General features: G+C 45.5%; 1 protein-coding gene across 8 annotated transcripts; it reads right to left on the bottom strand.

The window, feature by feature from the left end:
- Window positions 1-9,931: 9,931 nt before the first annotated feature.
- LOC125519134 (disease resistance protein RPM1-like) lies at window positions 9,932-18,197 on the bottom strand. 8 transcript variants are annotated; one of them, XM_048684009.1, is made up of 7 exons: window positions 18,112-18,196; window positions 17,701-17,790; window positions 17,272-17,452; window positions 14,256-14,612; window positions 14,026-14,106; window positions 10,322-13,191; window positions 9,932-10,218 (listed from the first exon to the last, which is right to left on the bottom strand). In XM_048684009.1, the coding sequence occupies exon 6, from the start codon at window positions 13,109-13,111 to the stop codon at window positions 10,358-10,360; it is 2,754 nt and encodes a 917-aa protein (XP_048539966.1). In that variant the 5' UTR covers window positions 13,112-13,191; window positions 14,026-14,106; window positions 14,256-14,612; window positions 17,272-17,452; window positions 17,701-17,790; window positions 18,112-18,196; the 3' UTR covers window positions 9,932-10,218; window positions 10,322-10,357. The 8 variants fall into 8 exon arrangements, with proteins under 8 accessions (XP_048539966.1, XP_048539968.1, XP_048539970.1 ...); XM_048684011.1 differs by having other exon boundaries at window positions 17,333-17,452; XM_048684013.1 differs by having other exon boundaries at window positions 18,102-18,180.
- Between the last annotated feature and the right edge of the window lie 482 nt (window positions 18,198-18,679).

Genomic DNA, 18,679 nt, shown 5'->3' with positions numbered 1-18,679 from the left:
ACTAGATCTACTTCATCAAGGGAGCCTGAAATGTTTGCTAGATCATGGGATCTCTTGACAATGTAATTCAAGTTGCTAGTATCCCCGATGTTTATCATGGGAACCAAACGGATTTTTGCCTCTGACAGGTGTGAAACGTCTTTCTCTATTTCCTTCACCTTGAAAGCTATCTGGTTCAAAGAAAGCAGAGATCTTGGCTTTTGAAACACTTTCTTTAGAAAAAAGGAACAACCTATATCATGTTCCTGACATGCTAGATACAAGTACTCATCCACCATGTCCTCCATTACATGTGCTACTTTCCGTACGTCCTCCAACCAGCCCTCATATACTTGATTGTTGCGGTTTCGAATGTCCATTTGACAGAGAACATCATGGATTAAGTGAAGCTCCCTAGCAACCCGGCTCATGCTGCCCTATAGCTCAAGTAGTTGCGTGCCATACTTCACAAGCTAGACGCTGGCCTGGTATGCTGCTCCCTTTGCCAACGCATTCCGATCTTTTTAATGGCTAGAAGAATCACAATCTCTGACATTACTTTGGGAATAGCTAATATCTCTCTTTTGGGTGATGGCTTAGTTGTATATTTTTCTGAATATTATCAAAATGACCATTGCGAAAGAAGCAAGTGATGCACTAGTTAAAAACTTACTTCATTCTGCTACTATCAAGAACTTGCCAAAAAACTTGAAAACACTCCAACCAGAATGGAAATGAATTAAGCTGAACTTTTCTAAGCAATCCTTCTAAAACATTTTTTCATAATATTATATTAACCTATATAATACTCTTCCCTAGACCCCAGCTTGTGTGGGAGATTTCAGCATTGGGTATGCCCTTTATGTTATTGACCTATCTAATTCTAACATACATTACCAAAGAAAAATGTCTCTTATGACAGGCATGTCCATGAGTACTTTAAAACACTTGGGGTTGTGCTATAGTTAACTATGACAAACTAGCAATGTTATTAACTACAGGAAACAATAACTGACATGCATTATGTGCTTTGGCAGAGGGTTAATATGTCACAAAATGTTGAAACTGAATCGAGGCAAAGAGGGATTAGATTCTCACTAATATGAATAGGCTACATTCAGAGAGTTTACTATTGTTGGTTAACTTAGTCCCATATTTTCTTCAACATCTATCTAATAGTGTCTCCCGGTGTATGGATAGAAAATAGCTTTATTTGGTGATTAAGCTGCAAGAAATAAGTATCACAATCAAGAAATGAAAAAATAGCAGTGCTATGATTCAATAGGAGTCACTGGGAGATCATTATATTATTCTTGTAACTGAAACTATTTAAATTAAAAGGGGCCTTCATGTTCACTTTAAGGAAGGGATTTTTTTGGCAGTGAGCAAGGTAGTTCCAAGTACAACCTAAGATAGCCAAAAAGGTAGGGAAGGATGGCGCACCGGTTTCGTAATGGCTTAGATCCGATCGGATTGGGTAAGTCCTTGTGCAGTCATAATATCAATCCATTAGAATAGGATAATAGTCATATGGAGATCCTGAACTTCCATGGAGACATGGGTCTGACTGCGAGTGTGCGAGCTTGCTGATGACAAGTTGCTGGGTTTGATCTTCAAATTGAGTTGTCCTCCTTGTTCCTGTTACCCATTAATAAAACAAAAAACATGAGTTAAGGGCAAGGAAAGTTGCTTACTTTGCATCGACTACGCTGGGGTAATAGTCATACATGTGCGACTTGATGTGCGACTTGCGGTAAACGTCTTAGCCTTCCTGGCCGACGTGTTGCGTGTTATATAAAGGGGTTGCGAGCCCATAAACGCGCACAGGTTGTTGAGATAGATTACATCTTGTGAAGGAAGAAAACTAGAGATAAGAGGAGATAGAGATACAAAAGATTTTCAGCTAACTAACTACTCCTCCGGCTATGTGGATTCTCCTTCATGTACATGCCTTGTGCATGCCTGCAACAACTGGGCTGAATCATCACGTTTGACACCTCCCTTAATCATAACTCATCAAGTTTGAGATTATGTTTGAAGTCTTCAAAGCTTCTTGTGGGTAGAGCCTTGGTGAAACCATCAGCAACCTGGTCTTTAGAGTGAATAAACCGAATGTCCAAGAGTCTATTTGCAACTCTTTCTCGAACAAAGTGAAAATCTATTTCAATGTGTTTAGTTCTGGCATGAAAGACTGGATTTGCTGATAAATAGGTAGCACCTAGATTGTCACACCATAAACATGGAGCTCTAGTGCTTCTCATACCTAGTTCCTTTAAGATTGACTGCACCCATATGATCTCTGCGGTTGCATTGGCCAACGCTTTGTATTCTGCTTTTGTACTAGACCTTGAAACTGTAGCTTGCTTCCTTGCACTCCAAGATATTAAGTTAGGTCCAAAGAACACTGCAAAGCCACCAGTTGAGCGTCTGTCATCTAGACATCCAGCCCAGTCTGAGTCAGAGAAGGCACTGATAAGTGTAGATGATGACTTGCTGAAATTTAGACCAATGCTTAATGTATTTTTCACATATCTTACTATACGTTTTGCAGCAGTCATGTGAACAGTGGTAGGTGCATGAAGAAACTGGCATACTTTGTTGACAGCAAAGGAAATGTCTGGTCTGGTCAATGTTAAGTACTGAAGTGCACCTACAAGACTTTTGTATTTTGTACCATTTTCTGGACTTAGAAGCTCTCCTTCAGTAAGAGACAATTTTTCAGTACTGGATAAAGGAGTAGGTGCAGGCTTACAGCTTTGCAAACCAGCCTTTTTTACTAAGTCTGTTGCATATTTTTCTTGAGAGAGATGAAGACCATCCTTGTGTTGCTTGACCTCAATACCAAGAAAATAATGTAGATCACCTAGATCTTTGAGAGTAAATTCTGCACTTAAGTCTTTCAACAGTGCTGTTATTGCTTCATCAGATGAACTTGTCACAATTATATCATCAACATATATAAGAACAAATATTGATATACTTGACTTGTTATAGATAAACAAAGAGGTGTCAGACTTTGAGGGAACAAATCCAAGTGCTTGCATTTTTTACTGAGACGAGAATACCATGCTCTTGGGGCCTGTTTCAATCCATACAACGCCTTGTCAAGCTTGCACACATGAAGTGGTGCATGTGCATTTACAAACCTATGTGGTTGTTTCATGTAAACCTCTTCTTCCAGAACACCATGGAGGAACGCGTTCTGAACGTCTAGCTGACGTAAACTCCATCCCCTGGACATGGCAATAGATAAAACAAGTTGAATAGTAGCAGCTTTCACAACTGGACTAAACGTGTCCTCGTAGTCAATACCATACCGTTGTTTAAAGCCCTTTGCAACGAGTCTGGCTTTATAACGATCAATGGTTCCATTAGCTTTCCTTTTTATCCTAAAGACCTACTTACAATCAATAAGATTTTTACCTCGTTGTGGGGGAACCACATGCCATGTTCTATTTTTCTTAAGTGCCATGATTTCATCATTCATTGCTTTTCTCCAACGTGCATCTCCCAAAGCATCTTCAAGAGTATTGGGTTCTCCTGGTTCACCTGTTGAACATACTAATCCATATTTTATAACATGCTTATAGTTAATAGGTTTAATTACCCCTTGTTGAAGTCGTGTTCGGCGCGGATTGGCAACAGGAGCCTCTGCAGAATACTCCGGCACAACGGATCTAGGGTCTGGATCAGGCCGATCCTATCCCGATCCTGATGAAGATCCGTGCAGGGCTCCAGGATCCACAGCGTGAGCAGTCGACGCCGAGGCAGGATTTTCTGTGGTCGTGGCATGCGGTGCAAGCGATGATTTGGCCACAGAGGATCTGGGCCAGGACGTATCATCATGGCCCAATGATTGGCGCCTGGACCCCGCGCCAACAGGATCTGTCCCCGCATCCGCCGAGCCAGTCGTGACGCGCCGCTTGTAGACGTGTAGTTGGCTATTTTGCTGGGGCCGGCCCAGACTAGAGGCGGCCTGCCACCTGTCGGGCGATGGTTTGGGCGCGCAAGAGGAGGCGGTACGGCCCGCCGGGCTCTGCCGCGTGGCTGACGCGGGCTCGCCTGCACGCCCTCCTGTGTCATCTGTCGGGACTGGCGCGGCAGATTCGCTGCCAAGCGCGGATCCCGGGGAAGATCGACTGCGCGGCTGCAGCGCTTCTCCCGATCCCGAGGAGGATTTGTCCCCTGGACTGGGACACATGAAATAAGGACCTGTTGGTCCATTTTCTTCACCATTTGCTGTAGTTTTTGCATCACTGTTTTCTGCATCATCACAGAGCTCATGAAGATCATTAGTAGGGTTAGTCATATGATCATCACAATTTGTAATACCCCTTGATCATAGGCAGAAAGATGAGAGGGAAGCAGCAAAAGTTCTTTGCGGAGGAGTGCGCCGGCGTTGGGGTGGAGATCCGCAAAGGGAAATTTGGTCTCATCAAAAACAACATCGCGAGAGATGTAAACTCGACCCGTGGAGATGTCGAGACATTTGACACCTTTGTGTTGGGCACTATAACCAAGAAAAGCACAATGTTTTGATCTAAACATAAGCTTGCGTTTGTTGTAAGGCCGAAGATTGGGCCAACAAGCACAGCCAAAGACACGGAGAGAGGTGTAATCTGGTTTTGTGTGGAGATGTTCCATAGGTGTTTCATTGTTGATAACACGACTAGGTAACATGTTGATAATGTGAGCGGCTGTCAGAAAAGCCTCATCCCAGAACTTGAGGGGCATGGATGCTCCAGCTAGGAGGGCCAAGCCAACCTCGACAATGTGCCTATGCTTGCGTTCGGCCGACCCATTTTGTTGGTGAGCGTGAGGGCATGATACATGGTGAGATATGCCTATGCTTTCGAAGAAGGAATTTAGTTTTTCGTATTCCCCTCCCCAATCATACTGGACAGCAAGAATCTTACTGTCAAACTTTCTTTCAACAAGTGCTTGAAAGTTGTGAAAAACTTGGAACACATCTGATCTTCTCTTGAGGAGATAGATCCATGAAAATTTGCTAAAGTCATCGATGAAACTCACATAATACGTGTGTCTACCAACAGAGGAGGGGGCAGGCCCCCACACATCAGAAAAGATCAATTGCAACGGTTTGGTGGAGACACTAGTAGATATAGGGTACGGTAATTGATGACTTTTAGCACACTGACATGAATTACAAATAGTTTCAGTGTTTCGCTCACCAACAAACGGGAGCTTATTTTTCCTAAGTAATTTTTCAACCAAAGAGAAAGAGGCATGTCCTAGACGATCATGCCATCGTGTGGACGAAAGCTTGATAGCACCACAAGCTTGTTTATTGAATCTTCTAAACTCCGGAATCAACGGGTAGAGCCCTCTAACACATCTACCTCGATAGAGAATTTTCCTCGTTGCCTGATCCTTGATCAAGAAGAAATAGGGATGAAACTCGAGAAAAACATGATTGTCAATGGCAATTCTATGAACGGAGAGAAGATTTTTATGAGCACTAGGAACATGCAAGATTCTTTTGAGATGAATTTTACGACTAGGGGTATTAAAAATTGAATGGCCAATGTGACGTATGCCCATACCTTCACCACTGGCCGTGTGAATTTGATCCTTGCCACGATATTTCTCTTTCATGGTGACTTTCTCGAGCTCGTTGGTGATGTGGTTGGTGGCGCCGCTGTCAACGTACCAGTTTGTGTCAACTCCATAGGAGCCATCGCCCGCAGCGGCAAGTTTCTCTTCATCTTGCGAGGAGTCACCATCATCTTCTTCGTAGCGGTACCAACAATCCTTCGCCGTATGTCCTGGCTTGCCATAGATTTGACAGCGGGGCAAGTCCAGGCGGGATCTGTTGGAACCACCATTGCCACCACCGCGACGCCCTTTGGAGTTTCCCAAGTGGCCGCCACCGCGCGAGTTGTTGGAGTAGCCGCCACCACCGGAGCTGAACCTCCCTTTGCCACGGGGAGATGAGCGTGAGCGAGAGCCACCGCCGCGGCCTCTGTACGCAGAGTTGGCCGACGACTTGAAGCCACCACCGGAGCCTTGGTACTGCGCCATGCGTTGATCAAAGTTACTGAGCATAGCAAAGAGTTCATCAAGGGTTACCGGGGTGACGCGTGCATCCAGTGCAGAGACAAGCGGCTGGTAGTCTTGGTCCAGCCCGTGGATGATGTAGGACATGAGCTCATAGTCCTGGATGGGTTTTCCCGCCGCGGCGAGCTCATCGGCGAGGCCCCTCATGGCGGCGAAGTAGGTGGCCACCGATTGGTTGCCCTTCTGCGCATTGATCAGCGTTTTACGGATGTTGTTGACGCGGCTGAGTGACTGCGACGAGAACATGCTCGCCAGCGCCACCCAGAGTTCCCTCGCCGTGGTGATCGCGGTCACCATGACGAGTACCTCTTTTGAGAGGTTTTGGAGCAGGTATCCTAGGACCTGCTGGTCCTCCCTCACCCAAATTGGATGAAGAGGATTTGGCCCCTCGGTTTCCTTCCCAGCAGCATCTTTGGTGATGTGGGTTTTGGCCGGCTCGGTGGACGTGCCGTCGACGTAGTGGAAGACGCCGGCGCCCCGCAGTTGCGGCGTGATCTGTGTCCGTCATAGGATGTAGTTGGTGCGGGAGAGTTTCTCCGTTACTCCACCGCTGAGCGACGACTGGGAGGAGGAGGAGGTGGAGGAAGACATGGCTGCGCACGGAGATGGGATAGCTAGGGTTTAGTGGAAGAAGATTGCTCTGTATACCATGTAAGACTTGCGGTAAACGTCTTAGCCTTCCTGGCCGACGTGTTGCGTGTTATATAGAGGGGTTGCGAGCCCATAAACGCGTACAGGTTGTTGAGATAGATTACATCTTGTGAAGGAAGAAAACTAGAGATAAGAGGAGATAGAGATACAAAAGATTTTCAGCTAACTAACTACTCCTCCGGCTATGTAGATTCTCCTTCATGTACACGCCTTGTGCACGCCTGCAACAACTGGGCTGAATCATCACGTTTGACAATACACAGGTGCAAGCTAGGATATTCACAAGGGAACTAGGAAGAAAACCAAAATAAGGGCAACGCACCTAGATTGAAATCGATGTAGATCCAGCACTAGCCTTGTTGAAGCCAACAAGAACCAGCCCAGACTTGGATCTGTGCACTTAACAATTTGAAATCATCAAAACATTGTGATGCCTTGGTGAGTGGGGAATGCTAGCCTTGTTGAAGCCAACAAGAACTAGCCTAAGCTCTTGCAATCCTCATGTGTGTTTCCGACCAACCCAATAGCTCTTACAAAACCTTGAGGGAGCAGGACAGCCCGAAGAATCTTTAGTATCAAACGTTGCCGTCCTATAACATATAGATATCTGCTCACAAGTCACCGGTGAGAATATTTTTCTAAATAGACAACTTGGCATCCCTGCCAATAATCAATCATGACAGTTGGAGCTGGCCGGCATGGTTGATAAGGTCAACCTGACCTCATGGAAACCTGTTAACAGTGCAGGTAAAGTGATACAAAATGGGCAACCGAAGATGCTGAATCAGGTACATCATTCAGGGCCAGCGATATATGGTTAATAAATACTAGGCAAATCAAACAAAATGATTTCCCCTGCTTAATTCTGGCAACCGAAGCCAACAGCTCCATATGGCAATGCCTTGGAGGATGCTTAATTAAGGTCGAGGCGTCGAGCTCATGGGTACAGAGGCATAATTGGGTTCAGATTTGTGAGTTCAAATTCCTTTTTTTTTACGCATGTGAGTTCAAATCTCACTCACACGTCCTAAGAAGAACACATAAAGGACAAGGATATCTGCAGTGTAAGGACCATTTCTTTTTCTTTTCCTTTTTTGATTGTGTAGGGGCCATTTCGCTAGCAGGGGATTAGGCTGGCTTTCCTGGTCGCCGCCAGCTCGGCCTGAGACGAAGCATTCTCCTATCCTAACCATCGGCGGTGGCGAAACCCTCAGCATCTGCTTGCCCCTGCTCATGAATAACCACCAACAGATATGGGACTGAAACATATATTGCAACACTGTATATAACAATGTTGTTTGTGACGGCTGGTTCACCTTGGCGATGCAGTGCATCATCGCTCCCCCATTCAGATATTACTGACAGTCAATCCACTGTCAATGCGGCTCATTAAACTTTCGGTGCTTCAACAGTAATCAAGCATGATCCTTCATTTTCAGTAATCAGCAGAAATCGAAAGGTGCATATAATTCAGATAGGGGTCTTTGCCTTCACTGCATACTCCTCTCGAGGAACAACAACCAAGAATTCTGATATTATGATAGAAAAAATGTTTGGCTCACCAGTCAGATAAGTTTCTGAAGATTATTTATCTCCACCTGAATACTAGAACTGTAAGCCAATCTTACTGATCTGCAAAACAACCTAGGGTTCTGAAAAGCTGAATTTTGCTTACAAATCTGGACCCTACCATCTGAACAGCAAAAAAACTAATTATCACCTGGACCGGAATTACTTGCACTCCTAAATGCGCCAGCAATTCACAGCCGGTAGATCGATCGGATACAGCAACATTGCCTGCAACGGGGCGAAGTCGAGTGTGAAATTAACGGGGCGAAGTCCAGATGCTCAGCAGTGGCATGTTGCCCATTTCCTGCAGCAAAGTGAGGTGAGCAACAACCACAACCTCTTTTTTCAGCATATGGTGACACACTATTTTCTCTTCAGCAATGACCCAATGACGGCATCCGACCCTACTGGCACATATACTGATGCAGGCTCAGCCTCAAGGCGTTACCGCTTCAGGATTCCTATTATGCAACCAGTAATGAGAAACACTTTCCAGACAATCAGCTATTGTTAAGTCAAAGAGTTTTTCCCTCTTTGGAGTATAGCTAGCATGGGAGTTTGATTGATTGCTGTATCTGATCGAGATCTAATTTGGTTAGGAGTGCAAGCAATTCTGGTGATAACTAGCTGGCTTTTGTGGTTGAGATTGCAGCCGTATGTACGACCCTGCAGAACTGCAACGGGTTCAGCTTTGCTGTCTGAATCTAGATATTTTGCACATCAGTACTGTCATCATTAGTTAAAAGTTACATAAACTACTTTCAACGGTGGAGATAAATCTTCATAAATACTACATATGTTGGAAAAGAACAGTTGAAAGTTGAGGCTTGGTACTGTCTGCCAGACTGGTGAGCCAACTTGACTGTATAATCACCGTAAGTGCAATCTGACGGTGTCAATTGAACTTATGCATGGTACTGTGTAGGTTTGCAAAGGGGTGGCATGTGTGAGACTTCCTAGACACCTCTTGTCGCTAAATATGTTTTCTGATGAAATCATTGATTAACACAGAAGCGTAACACCGTATCTGCATTTTCGAAAAATTGGCGTTCGTGGTGTCCATATCCCTGCAATATAGGTGTAGAATTTGTGTTTCTTCAGTTCCTTTCACGCCTGTTGTAGTTGCTAAGTTCAAGAATCACTGTCTTCATGGTCAGGTTTGTCCTTTCGGATTCTTATGCAACAGAAGGTTCAAAGACAACACATTCTTGTGTCGCACTTTCTCATGTTGGATGAACGACACAGGGAGGACATCTAGGTACGCAAATCAGGCCGGCAAGGAGAAGGCATAATCTGGGACAGCTGATGACTCTCAGCTGAAACGACATTCAGACAAACTAGGTAGTAATAAACATCAACTAAGAAGCAGCTGTCCCGGAAACAATTGATGCGACATACATGATGCTGTAGCCTTCGTCAGATACATATGGCCCCTCAGTTCTACATTCAGAATGAATACCTGTGCATTAACCGATCACAAGCTAATTCTTCGAAAGGGAATGAATAGCTGGGAATTATGAATCACAAACCAAAGTCTTTTATTTAGCAGCCACAGCTGAAATAACGTACAGTACATACCACTTCACAACAAGCACACACGAACAAACATCAGTACATAGTTCAACACAGGTAAAGCAGGAAAAAAAAGAGGGTCTGAAAATGGAAACACGACTTAGTCTCAGTCTTACAATAATTGGCAGAAAATACGACAAGCAAAGCAGACGAACAGTAACAGTAGCAGTAAACAGAGGCAGTAGCACAAGTGAAGCACCGTCGTACGCAGCAGAGGAAGCAGATTGGTAGCAGAAATGGAGCTAGCAGACAGGGGGTGCAGCAGGACAGTCAAAGGTACCTCGTCCTGGCAGCCAAGGGTACGTTTTGAAACAGCAGAGGAAACACCTCAGCCCAAATAATGAAAGCTTCTTCCTTCCCGCCGGTGACCTACATAACCAACAACAGACCAACAAGTTAAAGCAGTATGATTAGAGACCAGGAAACAAAGAGTAGTGGTACTAGTTTGTAATTTGCAGGTAAGTGGCTGTACCTTGAGTAGGTACGCATTTCCGACCAGTTTGGCAAGTCAACGTCGTCGGAGAGTATATTGGAACTTCCCTTCAATTGCAGAACATTGGCCCAACGATGCTAGGAAGTCGCTGGTGATTTCCTGGAAGAATAGAAACTGGAGGGGCAGGAGGAACTTGATGCCAGGTGGAACCTCCGTCATGCTGCTGAGGTTGGCTAAGATTAATCTTTCCAGGCTCACCATGGCACCTTGCTGTATCTCTAGGCGATTCAGATTAGGCATGTCGTATAGATAGAGAACCTTTAGCTTGGGAAAACAGCCCATGAGAAATACCAACTGCTCTCCATTGTATGCTCTGGTGAGATCTAGATATGCCAAGTTTGACAACCGAGAAAGGGATGGCAGGGGGTCTTCTCTCAGCTGGGACCAAGATAGATGCAATTCATACAAGTTCAGCCCCCTACCAGCTTGGAAGAGAGCAGATTCGTCTAACGCCCCTTCTGCTAGTCGTCCTCTCAAAGTTAGCTTTTGCAGGCTTGGCAGGCAGACATTCAACAAGAGAACTTCGTTCTCATCACCTGCACCCACAGATAGGTAGGACAAGTACCGCATCTGACCTAGAGACTCGGTGATGCGTTGACAGTAGATCCCCTTCACATTCCATAACCTCAAGCTTCTCAGTTGCCTCAACTCCCCTAAATGTCTAATTGACTCATCTTGTGCTTCCAATGCTTGTAATGTATACAAGTTTGTTAGATTTCCAAGACCATTGGGGATGTACATACCACTGCGACATTTAAACTCTCTTCCTTCTGGATCAGTTACTCTCTCAGCAAATAAGTGTCTGAGCCTCTTCAGTTTCACAATCCCACCAGGTAACTCATGTATGTCAGATCCATAAAGGTCCAGTGTCAACAGATTTGAAAGCTTCTCAACTGACTTCGGAAGCATCTTCACTTTTGTACCACGCAAACCCAAATGGCGGAGATTAAAAAGATCCCCAATAGCATCTGGAATCTTCTTGATGGGCAGACCACTTAATTCAAGCACTGTCATATATCTCGACTCATTACACAACAAAGGAAGTAGATTGAATGGTGACTTGCTGTCACCCAGTGTAATGACAGTCCGAAGTTGGTGCATATTGGAAAATGGCTGCTCAATATCCTTCTTTAGTTTGTGAAGCACCAACCGACGTCCATCCATCTCAAGAGACCCCCCACACTCATCCTCATAACTAACACCAAAACAGTTCTTCTGGCACAAATCTACTGCCAGCTCACGTAAGAGATCGTGCATTCTTAATTTCTTCATCCTACCAAATGAGTTCCTCTCAACAAGTTGTAGAATGTTTCTGTCAACCAACTCCTTCAGGCAGTCTTCTGCCACTTCTTCTAGTGTGCTTTCACCCCTCTCCCCGATGAGCCCATCTGCTGTCCATAACCGTACAAGTTGTTTCCTTCTAAAATGATAGTCTTCTGGAAATAAGCTGCAGTACAGAAAACAACTTTTTAAGTATGTTGGGAGGTAAATGAAGCTCAGATGCAAAACATTCCTTATGTGATCCAGCCTTGAATTGTTAATTATCTCCCAGCTCAGTTGGTCATTTATTCTTCTCCATTCTTCCACGGTTTTCTCATGCACACACAAGAGGCTACCAACTGACACAATAGCAAGAGGCAAGCCTTTGCACTTGCTAACTATTTCCTTGGATGATGGCTTCAATTCTGTAGGACACTCATGATTTGTATCTCTTGGAAAGGCTTTCTTACAAAAGAGATCCCATGCCTTGTCTTCTGGTAAAGCTTCCAGTGCTAAGATACGTCCTTGAGAGGCAAGTGCAGCAACGCGGGCTTCCCTTGTTGTGAGCATCACTCTACTGCCCTTATCATTATGAATAAACATCCTTGACAAATCATCAAATGCTTGCGGATCCCAAACATCATCCAATATGATAAAGTACTTCCTTTGCTCCAGATATTTCTTTAGTGTCTCTTCAAGGCTCATGATGTCCATAGCCAGAGTGCTAGATAGAACACTGGCATTATCTTTAAAAAGTTCTTTGATCATATTTTTCAAGACATCTTCTCTAGAATAAGTTTGAGAGATGGAGACCCAGGCGTAGCACTGGAATTTCTCCCTCTCCTTCTTGTAGACATTTGCAGCTAAAGCAGTTTTACCAAGACCACCCATTCCAAGCAGAGCTATCACAGAGCATTCCAGATCATCACTTTCCAACCACTGCTCGAGTTTTTCTCTGTTTTTATCCACCCCCACTAGATCTTCTTCATCAAGGGAGCGTGAAATGTTTGCTAGATCTTGGGATCTCTTGACAATGTAACTGAGGTTGCTAGAATCCCCATTATTTATCATGGGAACCCAACGGTTTTTTGTCTCTGACAGGTGCAAAAGGTCTTTCTCCATTTCCTTCACTCTGAGAGCTATCTGATTCAAACAAAGCAGTGATCTTGGCTTTTTGGACCATTTCTTCAGGAAGAAACAACAACCTATATCATGTTCTCGACCAACTAAATACAAGTACTCATCCACCATGTCCTCCATCACATGTGCTACTTTGCGCACCTCCTCTAACCAGCCCTCATATACTTGATTGCTGCGGTTTTGAATGTCCATTTGATAAAGAACATCATGCATTACCCGAAGCTCCCTGGCAACACGACCCATGCTACCATGTAGCTCCAGTAGTTGTGCCCCGTACTTCGCAAACTGCACACTGGCCTGGTCTGCCGCTCCTTTTGCCAAGGCAATTCCAATCTTTTTAATGGCTAGAAGGATCACAATCTCCGCCATTACTTCCTGATGTTTTCTAATGCCTCGTTGGTTGGTGGCGTCCTAGTTGTATACTTTCCTCGGTATCATCAGAAAGTTCACTGCAAAATGAAGTAAGTGATGCATTAATTAATCTGCTAGTGCATTCTGGTAGTAGTAAGCACTTGCCAAAACATTTCAAAACTCTCCAGCCATAATGGAAAAGTATAAGAAGAAGTCATTAAAGTAATCCTCCTAAACTCTTATTTCATGTTGTTAACCTATCTAATTCTAACCCACATGATCCAACAAAACAGTTCTTACGACAGGCAGGTCCATGAGAATTTAAGAACACTTGGGACTGTGCTATAGTCAACTGCGGCAAATTTGATGTTATTACTTGACAAGAGGGATACTCGGCCAAATAACTAGCCATGCTTCTGTATAGGAACATCTCAGGTTAAAATGCCCCAAAGGCCCAAACTCAACGCTTCTGTGTAGGAACATACTCGGCCAAATAACTAGCCATGCTTCTGTATAGGAACATCTCAGGTTAAAATGCCCCAAAGGCCCAAACTCAACGCTTCTGTGTAGGAACATCTCAGGTTAAAATGCCCAAAATATTGAAATTTGAACAAAGGCAAAGAGGGAACCAATCCGGCATACCTGCCAGATTGCCGAAATAAATGTTTCACTTTCAGAGAGTTAGTTCCATACTTTCCTTCATATTCACAAATACTTATTTCCAGATGTATTGGACAAACAAATAAATAGCTATAGTTGTTGGTTGAGTTGCAAGAAATATGTATTGCAGTCAAGAAAACGAATAAGTAAACAAAGCTATATTGCATTAGGAATCATTAGGAGAAATAAATATATCATTATGAACAACTATACTACAGATTAATTCCAGATTATTTGTGAGAGAATAGGCGGCAACTAAAACCTAAACATACCTTCCTGCTTGCAAGACCTTGTCATCGTCACAAATTAAGAAACTCGTCCTTCCAGGAGATAATTTTATTGTTCTTACAGTGCTGGAAGAAACAACAATTCATTAGTCACGAAGTATACTTTCTTTTTGCTAACTTCAAAAGATACAACAGGAGTGGTTTTTGTTTGCACCAAGGGAAATTGTTACGAGGACAGCCTAAGACAGCTAAAAAATAAAGGAAGGATGACACACCTGCCTCGTAATGGCTTAGATCCAATCAATGTTGGTTACCTCGTGCATTTCTGAATCTGAAACAATCGGAATAATCTCGTGGATCCTGACAAAAAACAAGACCTCATGACTTGGCCGTTGAGATTGTCAACTTGTCATCGAAGCTTAACCATGGAGATCCTGAACCCTCATGTAGCCATGAGTACGACTGAGAGCGTGCTAGCTTTTTGTTGATGAAACGTAGCTGGATTTGATCTTCAACTTGAAGAATCCTCCTCCTTCCTTTTACACATCAAAACCAGAGAACCACCAGCATACCTGGCTTCTGATGGGTGGTTGCCTAGTTGTATACTTACTCAAATATCAATAAAATGGCCACTGCAAAATGAAGTGAGTGCTGTATTAGTTAAACCGTTAGTGCATTCTGCTAGTACCAAGCACTTGCCGAAACACTTCAAAATTCTCCAACCACAATGAAAAAGTTAAATAAACAGAACATTTCCAAGAAATCGTCCCAAACTCTTATTAATTGTTGTTAACGTAGCTAACTCTAACCCACCCAACCAAGCAAAGATGTACTTCGAACAGGCAGGTCAATGAGAAATTTAAAACACATGGGACTGTGCAATAGTCCACTGCAGCCAACTTAATGTTATTAACTGACCACCACAAGTGACAATGAACCAAATGACCGATCGTACATGCTCTTCCGTACAGGGGCAGCTGAGCTTAAAATGGCCCAAATGTTTAAATTTGAACCGAGCAGGTCAAAGAGGAAAGATATCTGATATACATGTTAGCTCGCCCGATATGAATATTCTACTTTCAATAGCTGGCTAATGTGACTGTAACAGGTAACTTTCTCAATATCTATCTAATAATATTTCTAGATGTATGGATCAAATAGCTATAGTTTAATTAAATCAAACTGTTAGGGCGTTGTGCTAGTAGCAAGCACTTGCCAAAACTCTCCAACCACAATAGAAAAGTGAATTCAGAAGAACCTCAAAGCAATCCCCCTACAGTATTATTTCATACTGTTAACCTATATAACTCTAACCCACATAATCAAACAAAACTGTTCTTACGACATGCACATCTGTGACAATTAAAAACACTTGGCACTGTCCTATAGTCAACGGAAGAAAAATTCATGTTCATAGCTGACGAGAACGAGTGAACTTGACCAAATAAGTGACAATGCATGCTCTGCTTTCCTAAGGGGCATAGCAAGTCAAAATGCACATAATATTGAAATTTTAACCAAGTAAAACACTGGAAACGGACCTAACCTCTCCCTATGAACCTCTCCCTCCCGCGCCGCGCCCGCGCGGCGGCAGGGAGGGCTTCCGGCGCGGCCGCCCCCGAGTACTCCCTCCTCCTCCCCCGCCGCCGCCAGAGGGCCTGGCCGGGCAAAGCTCGCCCGGGCCGACGGCGGCGGGGCCTTTTGGTCCCCCCGCGTGCAGAGGAGCGGCGCAGGCCCTTCTCTTCGGCTGGGGGCGTGGCGTGGGTGCCGGGCGCCGCGGCGCAACGTCGCCTGGCGTGCTGGCGGCGCTGGGTGGTGACCACATGGCCGGCGGCGCGGCTGGTGGTGGGTCGCTTGGGGCCCAGCCGTGGCAGGGGATCTGGTGCGACGGGGCTCCTGCGGCGAGGGCTGCGGGCGACGCGACCCGGCGGCCCTGGGCGTCGGGTGGCGGCTGCTGACAGCGAGGGGATCGGTGCAACAGCGGCTTGGTGGCGGTGGTGGCGGAGCGTGCCGGCCGGATCTGGTGATTTCCGGTGGGCGGCGCGGGTTGGGGCACTGGCCCGGCGTGGCTGCTGCTCCGGCTGTGGGCGGTGGCGGCAAGGCGGCTCAGCCCTCTAGTGGAGGCTTCTCTTCGTCGCGCCGGCACCATGGCGGCTCGACGGGTTGCCTGCGGCGGCGGCTGGATTTCTGGCGTCAGTGCGTTTGTAGGCGGCCTGGTTCGACCTTCGAGCCATCTTCGCAGCGTCCGGCCGCTATCTTCGTCAAAGGGCTGGCCCTCCCCCGCTGCGGTCCATCACTCGTCTCACGCCCGGCAGCAGGACTGGCCTCGTCTCGCGCCTGGCAGCAGGACTGCGCTCGTCTCGCGCCCAGCAGCAGGACCATGCTCGTCTCGCGCCCAATGCCACAGCACGGGTCGATGAAGGCCAAGTTTTGCCGGCCTATTGGGTCTCGGCATTGGGGGCCGTCCATGTGCTTTGGTTGGGGTAGCGGCGGATCTCGGGTGAGGTGGTGTCAAGGTCTTGGATGCCGAGGCGGCGGCCCTGGTGGTGGTTCCGCGGTGCTCATGGGCAGAGCCCATGGGTTGGCGCTGCCCGGTTGCCACGTCCGTGTGGGTGGTGTGGCAGCCGGGGTGTGGCATTCGGTGGCGGTGAGTGGTGTCGAGGTGAAAACCTGCTCTATCTTCGGACGGACCGGCGGCGGCAAAACCCGTTCCCTTCTTGAAGGCGTCGTCGCGGCTCTCATTGCCCGTCGTGATGCTCTAGGGGAAACTCTGAATCCTCGGATCGGGCGGTGGCAGCGCTCCGGTGTCGTTCCCTTCCTGAAGGCGCCGCCTTGGAGCCCACGGTTTGTCATATGCGGCTTCACCTCTTAGTGTAGTGCCTGGGTTGGTGTTGCTGCGCTCATCGCTTATGTATCCTGCCTTGGGTGCGTGTGTGCGTGTGTTGTGAGGGTGTGCGCTTGTATCGGATGCTGTTGATCATTGCTTTATATATAAAGCGGGGCGAAAGCCTTTTTCGGTAACACCGGGAACCAGTCTACTTGCCAGGCCAGCTCACCAATGAATATTGGATATTCTAATTTGAAAGATATGGCTAAGTTGACAGTTCCATACTTTCCTCTACATATACCTAATAGCTTAGAGTTGTTGATTGAGTTGCAAGAAATAAAGATGTATTGAATCAAGAAAATGAATAGGAAAGAAATAATATAATGTCATAGGAGTCACTAGGAGAAATCAATAAATTTTAACGAAAGCGATTTTAGTTAAAAGGTACTTTAGGAGATCCTCACACAACAAGAATGTATCCAGAATCTGCTGCAGATGTGCTGTTAAGCCTGACAAAATGCTCACTGCTTTTGGGAAATAAATTTTCAGAAGCTGAAGGAGCAGCTGTGGCGTCTTATCTCAACAGTGGAAACAGTCGGCTTCGAAGAAAAGTATCTTGGAATTCCGGTTGGTGAAGGAGAGAATCTGTAAACGTATTGGGAAAGAGGTGTTGATAAGTCTGTAGTCCAGGCCATAACGACATATGCGATGTCTGTATTCAAATTTTCAGCTGGATCGTTCTAGTGGGCCGAGGAAAGAGATAAGGGTCGGACTTTTTTAACGGCTTTTTTTTGCGGGATTATTTTTAACCAGGCTTTACTTGAGAGAGTAACCCTATCTGCCTGGAAGTCAGGTAACTGGTGCATAAGTGCAGAGGAAGCCAAGGCTCTTACTTGGTCTATAATACCCCTGTGGTTGTGCAGAGAAACTGCAGTCCAGTAGTCAACGCGTTGGTGTACCAAGAGAAATCTTTCTGCGATCCGCTTCATTATAAAGGAAACAGGCTGTTACTCCAGGAGTTGCCCCAATTCAGATTTGAGAAGATTCATCACCAAGCAAAGGGAGCAGCGCGCGAGCTAGGACAGTATGGTAGGAACAGCAGGTTCAAAGAAAAACAAGAATGTTGACTTTGCAAGGCTAGAAATTCCAGCATTATGGTAACTACAATGCAAGAGCATATAATGTGCTAACTGCTAAGTATGTCACCAGTAATGAGCACTATGAACAACTATGCTACAGATTTAATTCCAGATTATTTGTGAATCCAAGGGAAATGATGGACGGTAACTAAAACCTGAACATACCTTCCCGCTCGCCAGACCTTGGCGTCGTCACAAATTAAGAAGCTCGTCCTTCCAAGAGAAATCTTTATCGTGCTTACTGGTGCTGGAATAAATGACAATGCATTAGTCACAAAGTATACTAAGCTTGCTAAGTACAAAAGTTGCAGCAGGTGTGTTTTCTGCTTGCACCAAGGGAGATATATTGTTCTTAGTGCAACCTAAGATAGAGAGAAAATTAGGAAGGATGACATGCCTGCCTCGAAATGTTGGCGACCTCCTTGTGCATTTGCGAATCTGAAACCATCAGAATAATCTCATGGATCCTCACAAAAAAACTAGACCTAATGACTTGGGGCTGTTGAGGTTGTCATTGAAGCTTAACCATGGAGTCATGGATTGGTGAGAGCAGCTGGAGTCATGGCTTGGTGTGGCTGAGTGTGCTAGGCTTGTTGTTGATGACAAGTAGAGTAGCTGGCTTCGATATTCAACTTGAGGTACCCATCAGATCTAAAGAACAGCCACCATACCTGGCTTGTAATGGCAAAGGAAAACTGATGATTATTGCATCGATCAAGATACCCAGGAGCAA

The sequence above is a fragment of the Triticum urartu genome, chromosome 7, assembly GCF_003073215.2.
Source record: "Triticum urartu cultivar G1812 chromosome 7, Tu2.1, whole genome shotgun sequence".
NCBI lineage: Eukaryota > Viridiplantae > Streptophyta > Magnoliopsida > Poales > Poaceae > Triticum > Triticum urartu.
The sequence above is the reverse complement of the archived record's forward strand: the minus strand, read 5'-3'. Positions and strand labels throughout refer to the sequence as shown.